The 27,936-nt window shown below is 38.2% G+C and overlaps 1 protein-coding gene across 1 annotated transcript in view; it reads right to left on the bottom strand.

Moving 5' to 3' along the window:
• Window positions 1–27,936, bottom strand: part of LOC309510892 (exostosin-1b) — a 115,503-nt gene that overhangs the window by 43,401 nt on the left and 44,166 nt on the right. The window contains exon 2 of the mRNA XM_082185869.1: window positions 2,921–3,014. Coding sequence (XP_082041995.1) covers window positions 2,921–3,014 — 94 coding nt within the window. The remainder of the gene's footprint in view (window positions 1–2,920; window positions 3,015–27,936) is intronic.

The following is a 27,936-nucleotide window of genomic DNA, read 5'->3' as shown; positions in this document are numbered from 1 at the left end:
TCTTTACTGTAACTATCAATTTAGATCATCCTTGATGAATAAAAGTATTGATTTCTTTTACTTTCCCCCCGAAATTAAATTAAATTCTTACTGACCCCAAACTTTTGAACGGTAGTGTTTAATGTTACAAAAGCTTTCTGTTTTAGATAAATGCTGTTCTTTTGAACGTTCTATTCATCAAAGAATCCTGAAATAAAAGTGTACACAACTGTTTTCAACATCGATAATAATCATAAATGTTTCTTGAGGATCAGATCATCATATTAGAGTGATTTGTGAAGGATCATGTGACACTGAAGACTGGAGTAATGATGCTGAAAATTCAGCTTTGATCACAGGAATAAATTACATTTCACTATATATTCACATATAAAACAATTATTTTAAATTACAATAATATTTCACAATATTAATATATTTTGTATTTTTAAATCAAATAATTGCAGCCTTAGAGAGCAGAAGTTAAAATGTTAAAACCTTTTGACTAGTAGTGCATGTTGGGGAAAAATGCAGTAAATTAGGGGTTGAGGAGAGAAAAGTGAGTTTGCTCTGAAGTGCGTGAGACTGCGTGTGGAATAGATGGATGAGCTGTTGTGTGTGTGTGTGTGTGTGAGATGTAACGAGAGGTCATAACGGTGTGAGCTGAGGATCGAGCTCTAGTGGACACACAGGGGACGAGCACTGCACTCCAGGAGTGAAGAGGTGCTGTGTGTGTGAGGGCTAATGTCACATTATGTGTGTGAGCTGAACTGTTTCGCAATACTTGTGGGTCAAAGGGACAAATTTCAGAAAATATCCTTATGATAAAATCTCATCCAAGCAAGTAGTGGGAGTGATGAATGTTAGTAAGAGAAAGGTTCATAAGTGGGACGACTAATGTATTAAGGTTACAATAAGGAGGAGTTAGGATTAGGGGTGTGCGATACTGACCAAAAAAATGTTCTCGATATTTTCGGGGATTTTCTCGATAACGATTATTAGACGATATATGGCTGAGTGTGTTTATTGTGTTAGTACTTTGGCAGGTTTAGGACTGTCGTGGACAGCCGACTCCTAAAGTTTTTGATATTCTTCATACTCTGAGTGGTGGTCAGTTCACAGCAGTGACAGAATTTTTTTTTTTCAAAATGTTTCAATTGAGTTTTACCTAAAATGGGCATTTTTACCTTTATAAAGCCATTTTTTAAACCTAATTATATGCATTCATCATCTTTTGTGTCAATTTCATAAATTTAATCAAATTCAATTATAAAAATAAGACAATAGGGCTGTTACCAATCAAATGAAATCAGTATCAACAAAATTCATCTTTGCAATATTGAATATTGATATTTAAAATTATTTAAAACAAGAAAAGATATTTTAATTGTGAAACTGAAACCGCCAGTAGGTGGCAGCAAGTCAGTGTTAATAAGCGAATCATTGAGATTCAACCGATTAATTCAAACGGCTGATTCTTCAAGGAAAGAAGCATTTGACTATCTTAACTAGTTTACAAGACTACATCACGTAGAGTATGCATGCACTCTCTGGGTGTGTGTGAGGGATAGGCTATACTCAATCATGTCAAAACGCACATCGTTAAAACAACAATTACGATATTATCGCAGACGATATATATCACACACCCCTAGTTAGGATGTAGTTGGGATGTACCCTAGTTAGGATGTAGCTATCATGAGTGTTTGCAACTTGGAAGGAAGGAAAGGAGAGACTGGAGGAAGTGAAGAAAGTGTTGAAGGAAGGAATGAAAGTACAAAAGGAAGTGAGGAAGTAAGGAATGTAAGGAGGAAGCACGCAAGAAAGGAGCGAAGGAAATGAGTGCAGAAGGAAGCAGAGAAGAAAGGAAGGAAGAGAAAGAAGAAAGGAAGGAAGAGAAAGAAGGAAGAAGTAGGGAAGTGCAGAATTAAGCGTGGAACGAAGGAATGAAATTGGTGCATATGGAAGTATAGAAGGTAGGAAGGAAGGAAGGAAGGAAGGAAGGAAGGAGAGAAGGAAGAAAGTAAGGAAGTAAGGAAAAAGTGCAGAAGTAAGTGAGGAAGAAATGCAGAAGACACAAGAAAGGATGGAAGGAAAGAAGCAAGTAGGGAAGGAGGGAAAGAAGACTAAATGATTCAGAGAAGAAAGCTTGGAATTGAGGAATGACAGAAGTGTGGAGGAAATGAAGGTAGTGTTGGAGGAAGGAAGCAAGGAAGAAAGAATGAAAGGATTTAGAGAAGCATGGAAATGGAAAAAGTGCAGAAAAAAGTGTGGAAGGAAGAAACAAGAAAAAAGACAAAAAAGATAGAAGAGTGGATGGAAGAACAGAAGCAAGTAAGGAAGGAGGGAAAGAATACTTTAAATGCTTTAGAGAAGGAAGCTTGGAAGTAAGGAAGGTGCAGAAGGAAGTGAGGAAGGAAGGAAGTGAGGAAGGAAGGAAGGAAGGAAGTGAGGAAGGAAGGAAGTGAGGAAGGAAGAAAAAGTGCAGAAGGAAGTGAGGAAGGAAGGAAGGAAGGAAGGAAGGGGGAAATGTGCAGAAGGAAGTGAGGAAGGAAGGGAGGAAGGAAAAAGTGCAGAAGGAAGTGCAGAAGGAAGTGAGGAAGGAAGGAAGGAAGGAAGGGGGAAATGTGCAGAAGGAAGTGAGGAAGGGAGGAAGGAAGTGAGGAAGGGAGGAAGGAAGTAAGGAAGTGAAGGAAGTGAAGGAAGGAAAGGAGGAAGGAAGTGAGGAAGGAAAAAGTGCAGAAGGAAGGAAGGAAGGAAGGAAGGAAGGAAGGAAGGAAGGAAGGAAGGGGGAATGTGCAGAAGGAAGTGAGGAATGAAGAAGGGCAGAAAAAAATAGACAACAAAGAAAGAAAAGAGAAAAGAAAAGAAAAGTAAAAGAAAAACTAAATGAAATGAAAAGCAATAGGGAACAAAGAAAAAAGAATGAAAGAACGTTCACCTGCAGAGCCTCCAGGAAGCGGAAAGATCCCAGTCGTCGTCCTCGTGGAACCAGACAGAAGGTGGAGTTGTGCAGCATTTCACGGTAGTCATACCTGCACAAACACACACACACTCATGAGTGATACGAACTCTGCAAACACACACACACACACACACACTCTGTCTCTGTGTGAGCAGTGCAGAATGATCAGATGTGATGATGGGTAATGAGGTTGTGACACCTGCCCGTTTCACGCAGACACATTCATGAGGCGCATTTATGTGCACACACACACACACACACACACACACACACACACACACACACCTCTCGGCTCAGGGCGACCTCACTGACACAGATGGGTTCCTGTCCTCTCAATCCGCGCACGCAAAAAATACAGCATGTAAGAGGTCTTAAGGTTAAAGGAGCAGACAGTTATTCATCAGGCAGAAAATCATTCATCGTTTGCTGGTGAGCATGTACAGGTGAAGGTTGTGTGCGAGTCAGAGACGCTGCCATTATCTGCGTTACCATGATCTTGCTGACTCTGGATCAGCTGCTGTTTGCATCCTCAGCTCATTGGGAGATGCTGACTTTGAATAAAGCCCGAAATGGCATACTACACACACACACACACACACACACACACACACAAACAGAGAGAGAGAACGAAACTGAGGCACAGAGGCGTTCTGTCACAAAGTGAACAAACAAGGCACGAGTGTGAGCGCACACACACATACACACACACGTCCCAGCTGTCTGGATATCAGACTGATCCCACGTTAATGTGATAGAATATGAATGAGGCTGGAGGACGAGTGTTGGTCTCTGTGGTGCCGGTTTTCCTGAGGAGAAACATCAGACACTCTGCAAACACTGAGACTCACTGCAGGCCTAGCACACAAATATCACTTCTCCATACACTCCGTAAAACAAAGGTATGACACCTTCATTAAAAAAAAGAAAATTAAAAAAAAGAATGGTTCTCTCTCTCGATATACACATATACACATACACACACACACATACATACATACATACATACATACATATATACACACACACACACACACACACACACACACACACACACACACACACACACACACACACACACACACACACACACACACACACACACACACACACACACGCATATATACACAAACATAATATAATACACCCAACTGTTCAAAAGTTTAGAGTTTAATATTAAGATTTAACGTTTTTAAAAGTCATCTCTTCTGCTCACCGAGGCTCCATTTATTTAATCAAAAAAACATTTTTTTTTATTATGAAATAATATTTCAATCAAAAATAGCTGTTTTCTATGTGAATATGTTTTAAAATGTAATTTATTCCTGTGATCAAAGCTGAATTTTCAGCATCATTACTCCAGTCTTCAGTGTCACATGATCCTTCAGAAATCATTCTAATATGATGATTTGATGCTCAAGAAACATTTATGATGATTAACAATGTTGAAAATGTTCATATTTTCATGGAAACACCGATTCTTTCATCAACAGAGTTCAAAAGAACAGCTTTTATTTGAAATATTAGTTTTGTAAAATATTAAAAAAAAAACTTCCTGACCACAGATTTTTGAACAGTAGTGCATGTATATTGTATAAAGTATATGTCCACCATTGTTCAAAAAATAGAATTATAACTTCTTGTTTAATGTATTATTATGCATTTATCATACACAGAAATACACAACACACTTTTTTAATTGGCAATCATTCAGTGCCACAAGCACACATCTGTTACATCTCATAATTGTACAACGGTTTCACCACAGTACTTATTTGCACACCATGTTATTTTAAAGCAACTCTTTTCACTAATTCCTGGTCAAACACTGAGCATCTTTTGACCTTGGGAAGCTCGGAGCACTTAAAACCGCACAGCGAGACGAGAGGGCGTAATAGCATGTTTATCCGCGAGAGGATTGTTTGAGTGTGTGACGGCGCTCAGAAACACACACTGATGTTTGTGTGAAGTGAAGCAGCGGCACTCAGCATCTACATGAGAGACAATGCAGTGGAGAAACGAACAGTGTTAAAGTATTATGAGAAAACTTATTATATTGTAATAAAGTATTATGTAAGGCGACCTTGAGTGTCCAGAAAGGCGCCAAATAAATAAAATGTATTATTATTATTATTATTATAAAACTGTGAATCAATATCAGGGTTTAAAAATGAGGATCACCCTCTGTGTTCCTGTTTATTTCACAGGTTGGGTACAATTATACTACCAGAGCCCAAAGCTCCGTCTCCATAGCAACTCCAGCTAAATGCTTCCATTCGGAGTGTGTTAATTATATGCGTTCTGCACACGGCTGATGGGGGGGTCTTTCACAATGAGGTAATGTTTTAAAAATCTCCAGTGTTTCATTTCTCTGGCTTTCCAGCACTTTGTAAAACTTTCTCTCTCAACCTGCCCCCTCTTGCACATCTGAATGAAAGCTTCCCTGGGAACGGAGCCAAAATGGCTGTCGTTCCTGACACAGAACAATCAGCCTAAGGCACAGCGTTCCCACTTCCCAGACATCAATCTCATGAGAAAAGCCCACAAATACTAACTAAAGTGTAAAGTGGATAAACACATGTGATATGATTATATTAGCATAAAAAAATGGTCATTCATAAAATATTAGGCTGTCTCAGCAGTGGAATTAGTTAGTAGTGGATTCATTTAGAGATAGAATTTAGTCAGAGTACGTGGCGTATTTAACGCAAACAAAAAAGCTGTGATTTTGATCATGCAAATAAATAGTTAAATCTGGCTTAGCAAACAATTCACTGAAATAGACAGTTCAGAAGAATCCATTCACAAAAATGAATCAAACTTTGATCTAAGCTGCCATTTAAGGATGCAATAGATTTATAATGTTACAAAAGATTTCTATTTCAAATAACTTGTGTTCAAGTATCAAGGAATACTGGAAAGAAAATGCATCAAGGTCTCCAACAAAATACGAGGCAGCGCAACTGCACAAAATTAATTACTCGTCTATCAGCATTTTTGGTTCTCTTAGCAAAATCGCAATCTCAAACATGCAAGAGTATGTGTGCGAGTATGTGCATGAGTATGTGTATGTGCGCGAGTATGTGTATGTGCATGAGCATGAGTATGTGTATGTGCGCGAATGTGCATGAGTATGTGAGATGATATGTGCGCGAGTATGTGCATGACTATGTGTATGTGCATGAGTATGTGTATGTGCATGAGTATGTGTGCGAATGTGCATGAGTATGTGAGATGGTATGTGCGCGAGTATGTGCACGAGTATGTGCGCGAGTATGTGCATGAGTATGTGTACGAATGTGCATGAGTATGTGAGATGGTATGTGCGCGAGTATGTGCACGAGTATGTGCGCGAGTATGTGCACGAGTATGTGAACGAGTATGTGCGCGAATGTGCATGAGTATGTGAGATGGTATGTGCGCGGGTATGTGTATGAGTCTGTGTGCGAGTATGTGCGCGAATGTGCATGAGTATGTGAGATGGTATGTGCACGAGTATGTGAACGAGTATGTGCGCGAATGTGCATGAGTATGTGAGATGGTATGTGCGCGGGTATGTGTATGAGTCTGTGTGCGAGTATGTGCGCGAATGTGCATGAGTATGTGAGATGGTATGTGCATGAGTATGTGCATGAGTGAATATGTGCGTGAGTATGTATATGTGCATGAGTATGTGAGATGGTATGTGCAAGAGTATGTGCATGAGTATGTGCACGAGTATGTATATATGTGCGTGAGTATGTATATGTGCGTGAGTATGTATATATGTGCGTGGGTATGTATATGTGCATGAGTATGTATATGTGCATGAGTATGTATATGTGCATGAGTATGTATATGTGCATGAGTATGTATATGTGCATGAGTATGTATATGTGCATGAGTATGTGCGTGAGTATGTATATGCACGAGCATGTGTATGTACGAGTAAGTGCATGAGCATGTATGTGCATGAGTATGTGCATGAGTATGTATATGTGCATGAGTATGTATATGTGCATGAGTATGTATGCACGAGCATGTGTATGTACATGAGTAAGTGCATGAGTATGTATATGCGCGAGTATGTTTGTGCATGAGTATGTGCACAAGCATGTGAGCGGGTAAGTGCATGAGTATGTGTGCGAGTATGTTTGTGCATGAGTATGTGCATGAGTATGTATATGCGCGAGTATGTTTGTGCATGAGTATGTGCACAAGCATGTGAGCGGGTAAGTGCATGAGTATGTGTGCGAGTATGTGCATGTGTATGTACATATGTGTGTGAGGCCTTATGAATTGTCCACACTGTCCTCTCTCCAGAACTCTCACTGTAACTAATTCATTAGAGCAATTAGTGGTCATTAGAGGTCTTATGCTAGTTTGAATTAGCATACACAACACAAGATAACCCAGAGGCATTGCAGCAAACACCCCCCTCATATAATCATATAAAGGCCATGTGCTCCGGTTACACCACAGGAATCAAAACAGGGCCCAATTATAAGCTCGAGTAGTTGAAAATGTTAGTTACTCTGTGGGGAATAAATGGATCTTTATGAAGTGATGATGCAATTTATAGTTCATTGTTAGTTAATGCATTAAAAATGCACATAAAAAATTAGGCCTTTTTTTAAAGTGTTACCTAAATGTTACATATATTACAGATTTATAATTTTATTTAAGCAACAAATCTGCCATTCAGACAATTTACTTGTCAAAAAGATCAGCTTCGTTATTGCAGACGCTCAATCTCATCTTGTTCAAGTATTTATTTATGTTTTGAGAAGTTTATCATGAAAATCTTTGTCAATTAGTTTCCCTCTACACTAAGCAAAACAGATTGAGCATTAACAAAAGAAAAGGTTGGTTTGGACATGGAACAAGGGGAACACCACATTATACATGAAGTAGTGCTGTTATCTGGCTATGCCCATCACATGGACACATTTTGTCCCGTTTTATCCGACAGGGACACTTCATATAGACCAGTTAATCCTGTCGCGGCACGAGGACAGAAACATGTCTTGATTGGCCTGTCAGCGTACAGGGACACACTTGGTGAAATACTGGCTGTCCTGTCACCACAACAGGAATATTTCAGTCCTGACAGGCTGTGGAAGTGCAGTTCAGACCCTGGCATGCTGATGACCAGATGTGACTCAAAGCACCGGTTTATATCCAGATGGTTGCAGGACTGCGATGACGTGACTGTGCACTGAGTCGGGACATGTCAACACAAGCCTGCTCTGCGGTCTCCATCTAGTCCTGCGTGAGAAGCATTTACAGATGGAATAGACGCTTCTTTCAAAGATCACAGACTTCAGTGGTTCAAATATTCCAGCTAAGTGGGTTGAAGCTGTACTGGTCTGAATCTGTGGAGTCCCAAAACATCTTCCTATCAGGATTTGTTAAGAGTTTATATCGGCCATCTTTAGAAATCAAAGAAGCCTATTAAGCTGGAGTTAAAAAGCAGCATTTCTAACTTTTATAGGTTCAGACAACTTACAAAAACAACTCGTATTTGCTATCTTTCAGCCAAATAAAATGCTAAACTACAGTATTTTTTATCCAAATACCAAGAGGAACAGCCTGACAGATAAATAAAATGATCACATTAGCTTTAGATAGCTTTAGAACAATTCAGAGGTTGTGTTTGGTCTCATTGCTTAGGATTGATGACTTTTTGGTCTTTTTATTATTGGACTGATGTTCTTTTTCTCAGCAATAGGAGTTTATTTTACTAATAGACCATCCACTGTAGCCTTTCGCCCTAAAGGTGAACAAAAAGTCATAATTAGCTCATTTATTTGCAAAAACATTTAAATTTATTCTATTTTAGGGCTAAGCCCGCAATATCTCCTCACCATATGTGACTCAAAGACCGGGAAGGAGAGAAAGAAAGGGAAAGAGGGAGGGAAGGCAATCAAAGCTGCAGATGGGGGGGGCTCAATCGCTTGTAGATATTGTCCCTGAAGAGCCAAACCAGTGTTTATCCTTCTAATCGTACGCCCACACCCTGCTACCACTGCGGGACACTGGGACCATTATCTGCTAGAGTTAGAGTTTTGTGTAGCCAACACCTTCTTAAAACGGTGAATCTCACATAAGCTTGGTCAGGTTATATTGCAACACAAGATAAAATAAGGGGGGGGGGGGGGGGGGGGGTAACTAGCATAAAAAAAATGGGTATGGGTATGTGCAAGAATTAATAAGTAATCAAGTAAACAAACCACTGAATGAGCAAATGAATGAGCGACCCGACCAACAATGAACGAACAAATCAATCAAGCTTAACGGTCTTAAAAAAAGAAAAAACATTTCTTTCAGCACATTAATATTAGTTTTGTGGCATTTTCAAAAGACATTCCTTCGCAGGACAGCGTTATAGGATACAGGCGTGTCTCAGACTCGGTCACTGCAGGTCAGATTGTGGTTTTTTAGACGCTGTGGACAGAAAGAACCGTTGTAACAAAGCAGTGTCTTCTCTGAGAGGAGCTTCAGCCGGTGTCCGGTTTCCCAGAGACGAGGAAGAGGACAAAAGAGGGACACAGATGGAATGAAGAGACAAGGAAAGCTGGTGCTGCTCTCTTTCCACCTGGACAGTGTCTGTGCACCTGTGTGTGTGTGTGTGTGTGTGTGTGTGTGTGTGTGTGTGTGTGTGTGTGTGTGTGTGTGTGTGTGTGTGTGTGTGTGTGTGTGTGTGTGTGTGTGTGTGTGTGTGTGGACATGTGGCAAGGTTGAATTTTTCGTTCAAGCAGAATACTGATATCTTCAGACTCCAGCTTAAAGTACTGCCATCATGTGCCATTAAACCTGCGTCAGTGAAGAATGGTGTGCAGTTTAAGATCACAATTACACGAAACCCAGCAGTGCTCATTAGAGTCTGTTCAGAATAAACCGCCTGAGACTGAGAAGAAAAAAGAAAGAGTGAAAGAGAAACTGACTAATAACACTCTTCCAGCTCCTGAAAAGACGTAATTAGAGAAATAAAAACATAAGAGATGGCTGAGAGAAAGGCTGAAGACTCATCGGTGACTGATCACCTGTGTGTGGGGATAATATTTCGCTTTGATATGGAAAGCAAAGCACACGCACACAATACATGGATGGCAGAGAGAAGTGATTACATCAATGCATTGAGATATTAGAGTATCAGAAACGAATAACTAGCAGATGCGAGATGAAGGAAAGTGTGTGTTAGAGCAACTTATAGAAGTCACTCAATAGCATATCAAAACAGGGAACTAAAAAAAAAAAATTCCAGGGGAAGTGGAAGAGCAAGGGAAAGGAGGAGGAGGAAGAGGAGGAGAAGAGGGAGGGAAGGAAAATAAATGAAAGGAAAAGAAAGGAATGGAATGGAAAGGAATGGGATGGAAAGGAAAAGAAAGGGATGGAAAGGAAAAGAAAGGGATGGAAAGGAAAAGAAAGGAATGGGACGGAAAGGAAAAGAAAGGAATGGGAAGGAGTGGGATAAGGGAAAAGAAGGGATTGGAAGAAAAAGAAAGGGATGGGATGGAAAGGAAAGGAAATGAAATGAAAGGGATGGAAAGGAAAAGAAAAGGATCGGATGGAAAGAAAAAGAAAGGAATGAGATGGAAAGGGATGGAAAAGAAAGGAATGGGATGGAAAGGGATGGAAAGGAAAAGAAAGGAATGGGATGGGATGGAAAGGAAAGGAAAAGAAAGGGATGGGATGGAAAGGAACGAGAAAGAATGGAAAGTAGGAAAGGAAAGGAATGGAAAGGAATGGAAAGGAAAAAGAAAGGAATTGGATGGGAAGGAGTGGGTTAAGGGAAGAGAAGGGATGGGAAGAAAAAGAAAGGGATGGGATGGAAAGGAAAGGAAAAGAATGGGATGGAAAGGAAAGGAAAGGAAAAGAAAAGAATGGGATGGAAAGGAAAGGAAAAGAAAGGGATGGAAAGGAAAGGAAAAGAATGGGATGGAAAGGAACAAGGAATGGAAAGTAGGAAAAGAAAGGAATGGGATGGAAAGGAAAGGAAAGGAAAGAAAGGACAAGAAAAAGAAAGGAATGGGATGGAAAGGAAAAGAAAGAGAAAGGAATGGGAAGGAGTGGGATAAGGGAAGAGAAGGGATGGGATGGAAAGGAAAAGAAAGGAAAAGAAAAGAAAGGAATGGGATGGAAAGGAAAAGAAAGAGAAAGGAATGGTAAGGAGTGGGATAAGGGAAGAGAAGGGATGGGAAGAAAAAGAAAGGAAATGAAAGGGATGGAAAGGAAAAGAAAGGGATGGGATGGAAAGGAAAGGAAAAGAAAGGGATGGAAAGGAAAGGAAAAGAATGGAAAGGAAAAGAATGGAAAGGAAAGGAAAGGAAAATAATGGGATGGAAAGGAACAAGAAGGAATGGAAAGTAGGAAAAGAAAGGAATGGGATGGAAAGGAAAGAAAGGACGAGAAAAAGAAAGGAATGGGATGGAATGGAAAAGAAAAGAAAGAGAAAGGAATGGTAAGGAGTGGGATAAGGGAAGAGAAGGGATGGGAAGAAAATGGGAAAGGAAATGGGAAAAGAACAACAGTAATGTTTGTCAGGATTGACATAAAAGAGGAAAACAAACAAACAAACAAACAAACAAACAAACAAACAAACAAACAAACAAACATGTCATCTTCAGTAAACCAGAGCTGGTGAAATCTCCAGAAATAAAACTGTAAACTGTGTACATTTTTACAGCAAAGAATGTAATCAAAGCCTTTTCTTTGATGTCTTCAGTCTACCACAGGCTGATGAAAGAGTTTCTGTCTGTTTCAGTCGTTCTTTATGAGCCTGTGTCGTTCCGTTGCAGAGGAACCATGACATGACCCTACAGAACCGGTTCTCCTTCACCTCTGATACTGACTCTCAGAGTTCTTCCTTTCCATTACACCACAAAACCACATGCAAAAACACACGTGTGTATACGTATACCCGATGTTTCCGCTCGAGTTCACACACACACACAGGCTGAGTTCGCACACAGTTAGTGACAGTAAGAGTCGTCATATCACTCCTCTCCAGAGGAGATCATCTGATCCAATGTGAGGAAATCCACACCTTTCTGAGCCTGATTTGACATTAGACGGCGCCGACATCAAGTGAAAGTTCTCATCCAATCAATGTAATGCATTTCTGCTTCGAGTTATTTTTAACTCCGGTGTTACATAATGTGAAGCGGTTTCTGTACAGATGCAAGACTTGTTTGTTAGAATAATCTTAAAAATAGTGACGTCCCCTTTCCTTTTCAGTATTTAAGTCACAAAAAACTTCACTGTTATGTAATATAATCTAAATAAATAGATTTTTTTTATTAACAATAATTATATTAATAGTTATTTTTAAGTTATTATTACAACTTAATATTATTATTATGAAATAATGTTATTATATATCATATTATAATTCATAAATAAATAAACAAAAATAAAAATAAGAGCGAAAATAAAATAGAAAAAAATAGAAAATAATAAAATTTATAATAAAATATATATTGTGAATTTTATATTATAATACGATAAATAAATAAATAAATAAATAAATATATATATATATATATATATACACACATACTTATTTTTTAATTTTTTTAATCATATTATAATATGATATAATATAAAAATATAAAAATCACTTAATATATATTTTATTATAAATTACTCATTTTCTATTTTTTACAACAGAAAATTGTACAACAACAACAACTTACTGAATTATATACACACACACAAAACCCATAAAGCTGCATTAAGATAAAATGGCAGTGTGTTCAGGTACGGCAAGCCCAGAGTAAGTCGACGAGGAAAAGAATAATCTCTGCATTAGTAATTAGTAACAGTAACAGAACATCAGCATGAACTACACCAGATCAACGTGAGCAGACAGAGAGAGTTACGGCCCGTTCACAGAGTGTGTGAGAAATGACCAGCAACAAGACGTTACAACGCGTCACTAAACAGCCCATGACTCCACTGAATCTCACCCTGAGATAAAGCAACATTAATACTTGCATGTGAATGTTTGCTCTGGTGTGAACAAGCCTTTGAGGACGTGTCAGTCAACACCTCGAGAACACGTGAACCGCAGTGAAACCTTGATGTAAGACCATATGTCAGGAAATGTGACAAATTGTCTGAAAAGCAAATCAAAGCTCTCGTATTCTTTAAAAGCCGACAACACGTGCATTCATTGCCTGGGCTCTGACAGGGAGGCTTACGCTTCGCCCTCGAGCTCAGCCAGTTCAAAGAAACCCAATAAAACACCGACGACAAGACTGCGAACTCCCTCTCTCCGAACCGCATGACCTTGGGTTAAACGCATTTAATTAGAGCAGGAGATTCCCTCAACTCTGCACAACAAACTCACAGCCTTCACATGGATCGCGTTGTTTCCAACCAGGAGAGTGGGATTTAGGGAATGGCAGGAATACAAACAGAAGACTTCAAATAATGTTGTGGCTTTACACACCAAACGCACATCTGGCTTCAAAGAGCTTAAAGTGCTGAAGCAGGTGATGATGGGGAACATATAATTATTGTTTATTATCAAATACAGTTATTTTATATATAATAATAAAAAATAATAATAATAATAATTAAAAAATATATAAATTTTTTATATTTTTTCTGACCGCTGAAAGATTTCTGAATCTGAAACTGCTTGATAATAGGAGGCAAGTGCAAATCTAAAGTAAAGTGACTGTTCACTCCTGACGCCCGAACCTCCTTTCACACATAAAAAGCTTTTCCTCTTTTCCTGTAACGCACAGCCGTCTAGACTGGTGTTTTTGGCACTTTACTGCTTTCACAGATCTTTGTTTCTTTATGTGTGCTTGAGGTCAAGAGAAGCACGAGTTAATTTGGTTGCGAAGAAACAATGCGATAAAATGATCCGATTTAATGTTCCAGCGCATCTGTGGAATCCTGGAAAGGTCAGAGGTTTATACTTAGAAAGACGGATTATGAAACAGTCGAATATAATCTGAAGAATTTAGAGATGTCAACATTTAGTATTAATATATATAACAAAAATAACTTATTCATATATATAGTTTGTTATTAATTATTAATTACTTTATCATCTATTTTTTAAGTTATTATTAACAACAACAACTCACCTATTAATATAATTATTATTACAAAAATAGAGTTATTATTATATTAATATAATTATTATTTTCTAAAAATAGTGACTTCCATTTCCATATTTAAGTCACACACACACAAAAATAACTTTATGTAATATAATCAAATAAATAGTTAATAAATAAAAATATTTTTATTTTCTAACTGTAATTATATGAATGTAGTTAACAACTTATTATAATTGTTTATTCCAAAAATTAGTTATATATATTATATTATTATAATACATTTAATAGAAATAACTCATATAGTTTATTATAAATAATTACTGTATTATTTTCTATTTTTAAAGTTATTAATAACTACTACTTAACTATTAATAAAAGTATTGTTATTATAAGTTATTATTATTATTATGTTAATATAATAATTATTTTCTGTTTATTTTTATGTTATTATTAACATTTTTACTACTACTAACAATAATATAATTAGTTTATTATAAATAAAAATAATTATAGAGTCTTTAAAACTGAGTCAAGAACCCTAGAGTTCTACATCTATTCTCCTAAAAGTGTGTGGTCACATGACTAGACTAAAGAACTGCTTAAAGTGATAGAGATGTCAGCGTTCACTCACACAAACTCAATCTTCTTCTGTGGACTTTCGTTTAGAGAATGTTTTTGTCAATGTGCTCCAATGTTCAATGTAAGAACAAAACTCTTCAAAAGAAAGTCAGTCACACAGACCGCCACAAATCGTTAAACTAGCACTGAAAATGAAAGGCTTGTGTTCACTGAATGTCCCTCAGGGCCGCTTAGCTGACATGCTGAAGGTGCTTGACACCTAGCGGCTGACCTACAGGAGATGTGAGTTATTCACCTCTTTATTCGGCTTGCATCATTTCTTTGAGTTTGTATGACGTTCCCAGTCTCGTGTGTCCGAGCCCATATCTAACATGCTCATTCTTGAGGAAGCGCTCATGGGATCGTCCACACACACACACACACACTGATAAAACACCGGTTCCCTGGTGCGGTGACATCAAAGAGTGCGGTCGAGCTCACATCTGTCACCTACGGTGTCACGGTGGGGTCATTTAGCAAACGGGAGGACTCTGGGGAATCTTCCAGGAGCAAAACCAGGGTTATCCCACTGATCCACTTCAAAGAGATTCCCAGCCCTTGCCATATGGGATCTCAGTGGCTCCTTATAGTGTAAAAAGCTCATTTAAAGTCCATTTAAAATCACCCTGTGGTGAAAATCAAGGTAGTTTGTGTGTCTATGTGGTGTGTTTAATATGCTTTAAGACAAACCATGTGTAAATTCATATTCTGAGTATTTTCTCCTTAAAACTGCAGTGAACCAAAGACAGTCTCAAAAACACACTTTGAAATCGCTGGTGTTTCTGACGTCACAAACTACCTTGTAACCAATCAGATCAACGTGTGATCGTCAACCAGTGGATCTCTGAGCTGAGTGAGTGAGTGGAGGCGGGGCTCATTTGCATATTCATAGAACCACGCATACTAAATGAGGCAAGGGTGTCGAGTTACATTCAAGATATTTTAAGACATGAATAATTTTTTTACAAGGAATTATTTTTTTTTAAATATGCAGTTTTTTTAAATCAAAGATTAGTTTTAAGGGATAAAATGATTTGACTACAGGAGGACTTTAAGGCTTATTATACACCCATTCCTACACTCTTAGAAGAAATTGTTCAATTCACTCAAGCCTTTATGCCTAAAAGGTTCTATATAAGGAGAAATGTCTTAATGATTGCATAATACTTTCACGTTCAACGGTTATTTCATTTTTTTTTTTTCCTGAAAAGTACGTTTACAAGCCGTTTAACTCTTAATTTTTTTAAAATTAAGAATGAGAATTAAAACAAGTAATTAATTAAAACTAAATCCATAAAGTCTATAGAAGAACGATTTCTGGTCCCTTTCAGTGAACGGTTTTTACACTTTTATTAGAGTGAAAAACATTTTAAAGAACCTTTGTAGTGTAAGGAACCATAGATGTTAAAGTTTCTCCATGGAACCATAGATGATACATATTTTTAAAAGCATATGCACAAGCAAAAGTATATCCGAGGCATTCTTCACAGGTTTGAGAGCGACTGAAAAAGGTAAACATCTCAAACATGCCTTCTTTATATAATCTGATTTTATAATCTTTATATAATCTGCCATTTGGACTGTCAAGGTTAGTTTATTGTATCTTCTCCAAAACGCTGCGGCTCACTAACAATGACTACAGTCAGACTTTCCAGACACATCCTCGTGAGTCATTCCTCTCAGTTTAGACGACACATTTTCATCCAAAGCGAAGACTTTATGTGGCTGGCAGACATTAGATCCTGAGGCTTTCAAAAGAATGATGAAAAGGTTCTCAAAAAAGCCATTCGTTTTACGCAATGACTGTGATCTGCCACATGGGTTTCAGTATTTGAGACACAAGGGACATTTTTTTTTACATCTACAAGTTAATTACTAATATAATTAATAATAATAATAATAATAATATTGTCCATCCTATATAGGGTGCAAGGTTTCTGCATCCACACAAACTTTTTGGGCAAATACTGATTTGTATCATACTTTTAATTTTTTTATTTTTTAGCTTTTGTATTTTTGGATTATGAATAGATTTCCAAAAATTTCCAAATGACTCAAATACACAAAATATACCATATATAATGAAAAACATGTAATAAACACATTTTTTTTCCAAGTACAGTAGTGGCCAAAAGTGTTGTCCGACCAAAGAAAATTGATATCTTAACACTTCATTCAAATATTATTATTGTGTTAAAGATAAGCATATTGCATAGTTGATTGTTTTATTTGTGATAACACAGTGAAATTGTGCGACATAATTTTTGTCCAGGCTGTCATACAAAGAAATTATAAACGCATGCAAAAACAAGATAATAACTGATAAACACATGCAAAAACAAGATATTAACTGATAAACGCATGCAAAAACAAGATAATAACTGATTTTGTTGTAGTCAATGTATGTTTTTTCATGTGAGTTTGTTTTTTCTGCACATTTTTTTAGTAGTAAAATAAAACTTGTATGTGTAATTTGCCTTTTTTGCCAAAATGTTGTCAGATAAATACCTTAACCAAGTTTAGCGTTTTGTTTTCCCCTCATATTTAAAATGTATTTTAAAAAAAATCCTCATATTTTGATGGTTTAATCAAACTTATAGGTTCATTAAAAACAAATAAACAGTTAAAAAAATAAACAAATAAAAAACAAACAAACAGTTTTGGTCCCTGCAGCCATTACACTGAGGAATAAGTCATAGCTCTATTTTGCACAGGTGTTTACTTTGCTTTTATGCATGTATTCATTTACTCTGGACCAGTAAGAACTTTATTTAATTTTTTTTACTTTTTGTAACTTTTTTGTAACTTTTTTTGTAACATATATTAAATGTTTTTATTTTTTTTTATTGTTGCCATTTCCTAATTTTTACTGTCTTAAGTTGAATGATGTGTGATATGTGCCCCTTTGTTTTCCATATGTGTGTATGAGGAGTGTATGAGGTACAAATAAAGTAACTTGAACTTGAAATATCCCCTCCTGACCACTACTGTATATGTTGTTTGTGTGTATTGGGTAAAAGTCAGACTTTACAGTACAATAACCAATGCAGAATGAGATTCAGACAAACATCATTCATTTTAAACAGCAGCTTGCAATGAACATTAGAACTAATGTGCCAGAGGAAAAGTGATAACAGGGAAAGTTAATATGCTAATTAGCAAGCTAAACTGTAAACAACCTTCAAGTCGCTGTGTTATAATAACGAGCTTCTGAGAATATGAAACTTCAAAAGCAGCGACGAATGAAAGCAGGCAGAGAAAGACATTAGTCTCGACATTAGTCAGGAGCTCGGATAGAAATCTCCAACATGCAGGTCATGATAATCTTTAACTTCTCAGAAATGCCACAGCATTTGTCGGCGGAGAACGATTCGTCCAATCTCAGCTGACAGACAATGGAAGTGTCCAGATTGCGACAGATAAACACAAACAGACTCTAAATGTCACGCTGCCGGAGGAACGATGTTCGCAACGGCTTTATCCTGATCACTGGCCCGTGACGACGGAAGCGCTCGAGTTGATTGGAGAAGAAACGAAAAGCACCGCTGTGATTGGACGAAGACAGAATGTCATCGGATCTGCCGGAGCCGGACCGAGTCTCAGAGGTCAGGGGATATTTAATCAACCTGACAGCTCTCGGTCTGAGAGTCGCCTTCTGTGAAAGAAGGCCTTGTTTAAAAGACAGGCCTTTCTTTAAATGGGACTAGTTTATCCTGCAACTGAGACGGAGGGTTTGATGGAGGCTGGTGGTCAAGACAAAACTATTATTATGTACCTTAAAGGGTTTGATCACCCAAAAATGAAATTTCTGTCTTTTATTACTCACTCTCAGAGCTTTGTTCATCTTCGAAACATGAATTAAAAGGGACATAACATGAAAATATGACTTTTCCCGTGTTTAAGTGCTATAATCGGGTCCCCGGCGCTTCTATCAACCCAGAAAACGAGAAAGTGAAAAGTTTTGTGTGCGCCTTTCTCTGCAAGCATGTCAAAAAATGAGCCGATCAGATTTTGCTCCCGTTCTGATGTATGAAGAGGATCTTATTATAATATTACCGTCCCTTAATCTGCACGTTTACACACACCAGCCGACATGGGGAAGAGGAAGAGTTTTTGTCACTGTTTTTTACACCCGGGAAAGGTTTGTCCTAAGGCTGACGAACTTAGAGAGGTTAAGATTTATTTTTAACACAGTTCCTGAACATTATAACCTCAGCGTTTGTATGTACGGCACATTATACAGAAAACAGCTTCCAGAAGAGAGGCTATACGCACAAAAGCTTCTCCTGAAAGACGTAGCCATTCCCATTTTGTCGGGACAATCTGTTGTTTATGAATCATAACTTGAGTATGTCTTAATATTTGTAGTTGTGTTTTATATGAACAGTTCCAGTTATAAGTTTTATGTAGTTGCTATGATAGCTATGATGTAAAGCTTTGCCTCCGCTAGCCTGCTAACTACCATTACAGTATTGATGTAGTGTTTACTGTAGCTTTTGTGAGACTCTTTTTTTGTAAGTTTACAAAAAATTTTCACCACCCCTTAGGAAAATTATCCATGATTTTGTGATCGAATACTGTAGGTATTACCAAAGTTTTACAACAAATATGACAAGTACCCATTAAATGGTGGATAACATCGTATCTATAAGAAAATTACAACAAAACCAACAACATACCACTCTGAAACGCCTGTGAAATCCGTGCCTGAAATCCGTTCATTGTTCGTTAACATTGTCAGGGTCTGAATCTGGCTCGAAATGGTTTGAAATTGATGTCATGGTTAATATTTACATCTGAGTAGAGCTCGCGGTTATGAAGGGGCGGGACATTTCCCGAACACGCGCTAAAGAGCTGCCAATCAAAACACACTGGGCCAGCTAACCAATCACAGCACATTTCATATTTCAGAAGGAGGGGCTTCATCGAAAACGATGCGTTTAACCAGACTGGGCAGAGAGGAGCTGTAATAACATAAATATGTGAAAAATTATGTTTTTTGAACAATCAAGCATGAGAACATTCTAGTACACCCCAAAAACAAAATCAAGACTTCATAAAAGGGCATAATAGGGCATTCCCTTTAAGACATTTTTGATGAAATCCGAGAGGTTTCTGAACCAGCCATAGACTTTTCTGGGCCTTGAAAGTTGCAAAGACATCATTAAATAGTTCATGTGACTGCAGTGATTCAACCTTAAATGTTATGAAGCAAAGAGGATACTTTTTGTGCGCAAAATAAATAAATAAATTAGGGATGGGCATTCGATTAAATTTTCTTAGTCGATCGTCGGGAGAATTAACGATCGACTATCGATTAATCATTAATATTTTTATATTGAAATTCATTATTTCTTTAACTTTTTATAAATTAAAAATGCAATGAAAATACAAAAATACAGTTTGTTTGTCCTCGATGAGATCTTTATTACAAGAAGATCAACTTGTGGCAGTGAAACTGGACGTTCGGTAGACTTGAAGATTCCTGCGCTGCTCTAAACCAGCGGAACCTGCAGCTGCGAGCCGGCGTTCTTAAACAGAGACCCATGGCCACTTCATCCGTTTTCTGTGATCGGATAGCTATCCGCTCGTGAAAAGACCAAATCTAAATGCCCTCCGAAACGCATTCGAGACGGATTTAAATCCGATCGTTCAAACCACTTCAGGAGGAGATCTGAGACGCATTCCAGACGAAACTGGACAAGAGTAAATGCATCTGGTTGTTGAAACCACATATGTAAATTTGACTTATCCCAAAAATGATAAGAAATAAACGTGTGAGAGCGTGTTATAGGCTATATGTCATGTTATATCCAGATATGACGACGCTACTTCAACACGCATCACCACAGACGAGCATCTATTCATCAAGCCAACGTGCAAACTATCGCAAATCAAAGTGAAAGTCATTCATCAACACACAATCATCTTCATTAAAAGTAAAGAACCGAAATGATCTTACCAGGGCTGTTGCCGCAATATCTTGTTGCGGTCTTTGATTTAGAAATTTTCGCTGATGATCAATAAAATGCAGCTCATATCAGTTGCTTTCAATTCGATGACGTGCAACAATTTAAATATGCATATAGCGCGGGAATTCAAGATCGGATTTATATCCGTTTTGCAAAAACACATTTATGTGACCAGGTGTAAATGGAATCGTTTTGATAAATCAGATAGCTATCCGATCTGAGAAAACGCATGAAGTTCCCATAGAACTTCTGCACCAGTCTACTGATTTCTGTTGAGAAAGATAAGCATGTTGACATGATCTGGGATCAGACGCGACCGCAACCTGGTGACAGCCAGTCCAGCCGCCGAAAACACCCGCTCTGAGGGGACTGACGTTGCCGGGATGCACAGGTACCTCCGCGCTAAAATTAATTCCATTGCTTCAAGACTCACACTACGCAACGCAACCTGCATTAGTTTAATCGATAACAAATAAACGTGATCGACGAAATTCTTAACGATCAATTATCGATCGTCGATTAATCATGCCCATCCCTAAAATAAATACAATTTAACAACATTATTCAGCAATCTCTTCTCTTCTGTGACAAGTTCTACGTCACAGGCTGTCCTGTTTTGGACAGTGAGTTTCTGAGGGATGTTCATCACAATTGCTAGACCCTCAAGAATACAACAAGCACTGAGGGAGCCATTTGGACGTCAGCTAAGAAACCACACTAGATGATCTTATCAAAGAGACAGGACTCCATCAACCGAGAGTTCATCTTCTCATGAGGTACTTCTGATAGTGCCTTCAAGAAAAGCAGAGACAACTCCACTCTGGAGCGAGGGAACTCCCAAATCCAGAAGGAAGAGTCGGAGTAGGAAAAAAGCACTACTTGCGTATGGAATTTTGATTTATACGCGGCACTGGGAGACACCACTCCTTTAACAGGTCGATGATGACTTTGCCACTTGTTCTGCTTGCCCAAACTGCTGAAATCATGAGAGACGGCTGGATCAGGTTACTATACATTTACAGACAAGCCGCAAAAGCATCTCAGAGAGAGAGAGAGAGAGAGAGAGAGAGAGAGAGAGAGAGAGAGAGAGAGAGAGAGAGAGAGAGAGAGAGAGAGAATCAGACTCAAACCTGTCATATCAAGTTGAGTTTCTCCAGGTGAAAATGCTCGTTTTACATTCGAAACGATCTCAGTGACTGATGATAATAATGTCAGAGGTTTCTGCTACATAAACAGTTTACAAGTAGAGATTTACAGGCACTCCTATTTAAATTCCAGCCGATAATGATAAGGAATTAAATTAAATGAAAATGATATACTATTTTGTCTAAATACAAAATAAAATGCTAAACTAAAGTCATTAATATACTATATAAATATAAATATAAAAATGTCAATATCTAGCACAAGTCTAAAATAAAACATTCCAATATCTAAAGAAAAGAACGATGACCCTGTGCGAGCAGGCTCTTAAAAAGTTTCTTTTTTTTATGTTTAAGAGGGGATCGTAGTTGCAATGTTTCTTTCAACGGCACAAACGAACGACACCGGTTTGGTGCGATTTAGATGAGGTGGGGTTGAGAGTGACGTCACTGCCCCGAATTATATTTGTTATTTCTAAAGGAGGGGATATAGATACAATGTTTCTTTCAACGACACAAATCGGTACAAACAAACGATGCAGTTTTTGTGCGATTTAGACGAAATGGGGTGGAGAGTGACGTCACAGCTCCTGAATTAAATTAGTTATATCTGCGAAAGGAAAATAGATACGGTGTTTGTTTAAACGGCACAAACCAGCACAAACGAATGACACCGGTTTGGAGCGATTTGAACGACATGGGGTGGAGAGTGACGTCACACAACCAAAAATATAATGTTCAATATCTCAAATATCTCAAAAACCAAACCAGCACAAACGTTCGTTTTTGCGGCACAAATCAGCACAAACGAATGGAGATTATTTCGTTTTATGGGGTCAATCAATATGATTACAATATATTTTGCATCCCTGCAGACATAAAAACTGCACTATCATCTACCCTCTCTTCATAAATCACTGCCATCCGAACTCCTGAACAGACTTTCATGATCAGAAAACATGGTGGAAAACAGACAAAAACTACAGCGTTAGTTTCCCTGATCATAGGAAGCGATGCTAACAACATGGAGCGAGGCAGGCTTGAATGATGACTTCTCAGAGCTCATGGTAATGGCCTGTCTCCAACATCCCAGCCACTATAAATCTTCCCCGGGAGAAACCAGGGATCAGTCAGATGGGGAGAGGGAGCGTGAGGGAGCGTGGTGGCGTTCGTTCGGCATGTCTACACACACACCACTTCATACTATTACAGGCCTGAGAATAAAAAAAAAGCATTTTAAACGAATCAAACCATTAGCGATATCAACTCAGGAGAAGGACTGGCCAGAAAACATATTTTTCGATTTGTTGTAGAGAGTATGAGTGTGTGTGTGTAGCGGACCCTGCAAATGAGTGCGAATAACGCGCGCGAGAGAGAGAGAGAGAGAGAGAGAGAGAGAGAGAGAGAGAGAGAGAGAGAGAGAGAGAGAGAGAGAGAGAGAGAGAGAGAGAGAGAGAGAGAGGTCGATACAAAATCGATTCTCAAAGGCCACAAATCGATTTTTTTTTCATATTTATTAATCTATCACCCAAACGCCAGTATTAGTTTTCCTCCACTGTTCATAGGCTTGCAGTCTCCGTGTTACAGCTAATGCTGTGTGATATTATGTGTGTTTTATCTTAAACATAAAATAACCTGATCCTGTTTGATCAAAGCGTGCGACTGTTCTGACTCGTCCAATTATCAGCATCAATTTTTCCTCTTGCATCAAAACCCTGTCGACTCACTGTATGCATTTGAAATATAGAGTTGGGTTCTGTTTTAATGTGCCTAAAATAAAGAGTTTAATATACAGGTTTGTGGCTCTTAATTTCTTTTTATTAATTAACCACTTGTAAACTTATGTTCACTGTTCTTTTTTTACAAATATAGGATTTGTATTAAATCTATATTTATTGAGTCGAATCGAGAATCGAAAATCTAATCGAACTGAGAGCTTGCAAATCGAAATCGAATCAAATTGGATCATCTGAATCGATACCCAGCCCTACTCAGCGATGATTTTTTTTTTCCCCGGCATGTCTACACACCCACCACTTCATACTATTACAGGGCTGAAAAAACCCCATCTGCCTGCATGCATTTTAAACCAATCAAACCATTAGCGATATCAACTCGGGAGTGATTTTTTTTTTAATGCACATTTGCACTTTTGGCCAGAGTTAAAGGAGGTAAAGCCAGGCCAGGACTCGAGCTGAGGACCTGCCACAACAAATCACGGGCCAACGGGTCTGCAGGGAAGCTTTTTAAAGTCTTATCTCTCTCAGCTATGCACTAACGTATGCGTATGAGTAATGAACACTTAAGCAGCCGCCTGAAACCGGACCCCGGGCAAGAACACGGATGCTCTTTCACCTTCTTAAACCGCTTTATTTCCTTTCATCTCCATCTCCATCTCCTAAAACAATAAAGACATGCTGACTCAGAGCAAAGACAAAGAGACGCACGCATAAATCACTAGCATCCTACTCCGACTCTCCAGATAATTAGCTTTACTAACTACTTTGAATAAGACTCCTACTAAGACAGATTGCCTATGAGGACACATTTATGACAACATTAAGTGGTTTCAGACTAAAGGATGTGAGTGATAGTACAGAGTTCATGCTAGAATTCAACTTTGCTTGACTTAAAAACCTCTGAATGTTTATATAATGCATTATTAACGTTTTTTTTATGCATTCATTATGTCTTGTAATGCACCTTATAATGCATTGTATGGTCTCGTAAATAATTCTAAATAATTTTACAATTAAATAATTAACTTCTAAGTCCGTCTGACATTTTTCATAGCTTTTTTTTTGTTGCTTTTATCAGTGACATTTTTGAAAATAAGGCTTTTCAATAACTCGCATAATAACCTTTTCATTGCCATTAAAGTGAAATTACCGAACCCAAACATAGGAGCCTGATAAAAATGCTAATTTGAAAGAAAAATGTCAGACAGATTTAGAGTTTTTTTTGCGATTCTGAAGCTTTCAATTATAAAAATCACAGTTAAAATACTCATCTATTCACTGAACACATCTTTAGAAAGTATAATGCATTAAAACACACGGCAAACAACCGATTTCAGAAGCAACAAAGATTCTGTAATGCATTTTAAATTTGGTTCCAATTATTTCTAAAGAGATATAATGTAAAAGAGCCCGAATACACAAATACCCAAATAAAAAAAGTACTTTGCAAGTCAGAATGTCTGTCACTTTGACAAAAACGGTTTACGGGTCGAGTTCAGATGGCAAATGGACTGTAGTATGGCAGTAGTATGAAGTCCCTCAAGCTATGAGGACCATTTGGACTATTGCATCATGCTTTTGAGCTGCAATGACAGTGTGTGTCCTCACTGTAAGTGTGCGAGCGAGGAGAGAGTGATGCAGCATCTAAAGTCCCATGGGTGGAAGAGCGAGACACTTATTCAGCCGGCCTCTAAACAGCCTGTCATTACATACAGCAACAGACATAACAGCAGAGAGGAATAAACATCCGATGTCTCCTGCTTTCGCAGAGAGAATGAGGAAAAAGTAGAGCAAAGAGAGAGCGAGGACCTCACAGAGACCAAATCTTGACAGTTTTCCAACCATTCAGCTACTTTAATGGACACGCACTGAGAGAATGATAATTAACCATCTCACTCCACATACTCAGCACTTCACAGATCACGGGAGATGACGAAATTCACTTCTCTTAAAGGGAGAGTTCACTCAAAAACTGAACCTTCGGTCATTATTTACTCGCTGATCGAAATCTTTACGGAAGACAAAAGAAGAAATTAACAGCAGAATGTTCACGTGGTTCTTTTCCATATAATGAAAGTCAATGGTGACCACAGCTGTCAGTGAATAAGGGGTTATTTTAGTCCGTTTCTAACATGAATCTATGAGAAGACTTGCGTCATATGAACTGTTTGCATCATATTTTTTTAGGGATGCACGATATATCAGCCTCCATATCGGTATCGGCCGATATATGTTCATTTTTAATCTTTATCGGCCCGATAATAAAATGTGGCCGGTATATTAAAGCTAATAAATAATGTATTATTTCCTTCAGCTGAGACACTTCAGATGCACACTGTTCAACATGATGGTTTTGAATTGCTTGAAATATGACTGGAATCACTTCAAAAAGGAAAATCCAGTTCAGTGCAACATGTGCCGCGCAAAATCTGTCATATCGGCTACATAAAATTATAATGAGAACATCATAATTGACCCTTCGCATGGAGTTTGATTGACAAGCGATCTGACCAATCATAATCCGCCATTTTTGTCCTACAGAGCAGTCAGGAGAGTTAGTAGATTAACGTTGGAGGATTTGAGTGTACTGACGTCTTTCCGCGCTTAAAACAACATTCCTTCTGATGTTCATTCATGTTTATTTAAAGCTATAAATGAACTAGAGGGAAGAGATGATCGGCTCACGTGCCGCTTTAACTGAGCGATCTGTCAGACGCATTAAAGAGATACAAAAAAGTAAAAGAGATGTTTACATTTCTTTAAAAAGTGACCAAATTTTAAAGTTGAGACTTTGTTTCATATCAAAAGTACCCTGGTATGCCCTGTCGGTCAGTGTGTTGTCAGTGTCCTCTCTGCTCCACGACGTGTGTTTCACTGCGTGAGAACATGGTGTGTGTGAGAGAGGCGTGGCTTGTCAGACATAGCAACAGTAACTAAAGTGGGCGGGTCTTTACGAAAGGTTAATTGTGTGCGTGGGACATGGATTTTAATGGTGAGAGTTTTTGTAATCAGACATTTGGATTTAGATTTATTGGCCAATATATCGTTTATCGGCTTTCAAATAAAAATAATTATCGGTTATCGGTCAAATTTTTCATATTGGTGCATTCCTAATATTTTTGTTGAGCTTTTTGTCCTTTTTGTGAGATCCACTTTCATTGTATGGAAAAGTGAATATTAGCATAGCGATCTAATAATGGGAGAAACAAAGCTTTTCAAAACTTTGAATCAATAGCGTACCGCACGATATACGTCACCTTTTCTCATTAATATTCATTAAGCTAGCGACGGTTGCTAGGGGGGTCAAACTCGCGCGTGTCACTCATGCTAGACGCATGTAAACAGTTTACGGACGAGATGTCTACTGAGCTAAACCTGCTAACTCTGTCCGAGAATGATATCCCCGGTGCCAAATTCACTGGTATAGAAGTAGAAGAACATACAAATATTCAATTGAAGAGATGGCTTGAGTGTAGAGGGCTGAAAAAGACGGGAAAAAGAGCCGACCTGATCCAGAGGTAACGTTAGATTGTTATCGACAGAATTTCTCCCCCAAAAAACATCGCCTTACGCCACTGACAGTGACATTTTGCAGTTTCAACAAGCTATCTTTTACCACCCTATGTCCTGTCTGTCATATATACTATGTCCTCTGGTTGTCTTACGTCTGACAGTTGTTGGGGGTAATTCGGGAAACGAATAAAGAATACATCCCTCATATGTGGACGGTCATAGTGTCTGGAGTCGTTTCTGCAAGTTCCATAGCAGCAGTGTTTACTCGGCATGTTCTTATTTGAGGGATAACCGGCAGAAAACAAGCAGTACTAGCATGAATCATAAGCGAGCGCGCTTCTATGTTGACCCCCTTCCGGTTTACGTTGCTGACGTCACGCGGCCTTGCGGTCTAAAAATAGCACTCGTGCGGCACGCTATTGCTTTGAAGCGCTTGAAACGATTCACGGCGGTCAGAACAGTGTAAACGCAGAGAAAACTCACCCCGAACATGCATAAAACACCTTCTGCAAACCAATCACAAATGCTTTATTGAAGGTGTAATCTATTAAATGGAATTGATGAATCATCCAATACCACTAAATATGATAATATGCATTATTTTACTCAACTGTAGGGCTTGTTTTGGTTGTTTTATACTGATCTTGGTTAATCAGACCTACAACTCTTACTTTTTATTATACAAATTTGCCATTAAATGTCTACAATGAAATAAAAATAAGTGTACAAATCATATATAGACACTGGTTCATGGAACCATTGAAAATTCGAAAATATTTCGAAATAATTATGACGAAAAAAAATCACGTAAATCACGTGAATCACTGGTTTGAAACAAATGATTCTCAAAGGTTTTGAAGCTTCACGAGGCGGGTGTCGAGAGCGCCCCTCACTACAGTGAACATTACTCAAACCTCCTTTTGTGTTAAACTGAAGAAAGTGAGTCATAAT

Source organism: Leuciscus leuciscus (assembly GCF_965113295.1).
Source record: "Leuciscus leuciscus genome assembly, chromosome: 12".
NCBI classification, from domain to species: Eukaryota; Metazoa; Chordata; class Actinopteri; order Cypriniformes; family Leuciscidae; genus Leuciscus; species Leuciscus leuciscus.
Note: the sequence above shows the minus strand (reverse complement) of the source record. Positions and strands in the feature narration are given on the sequence as shown.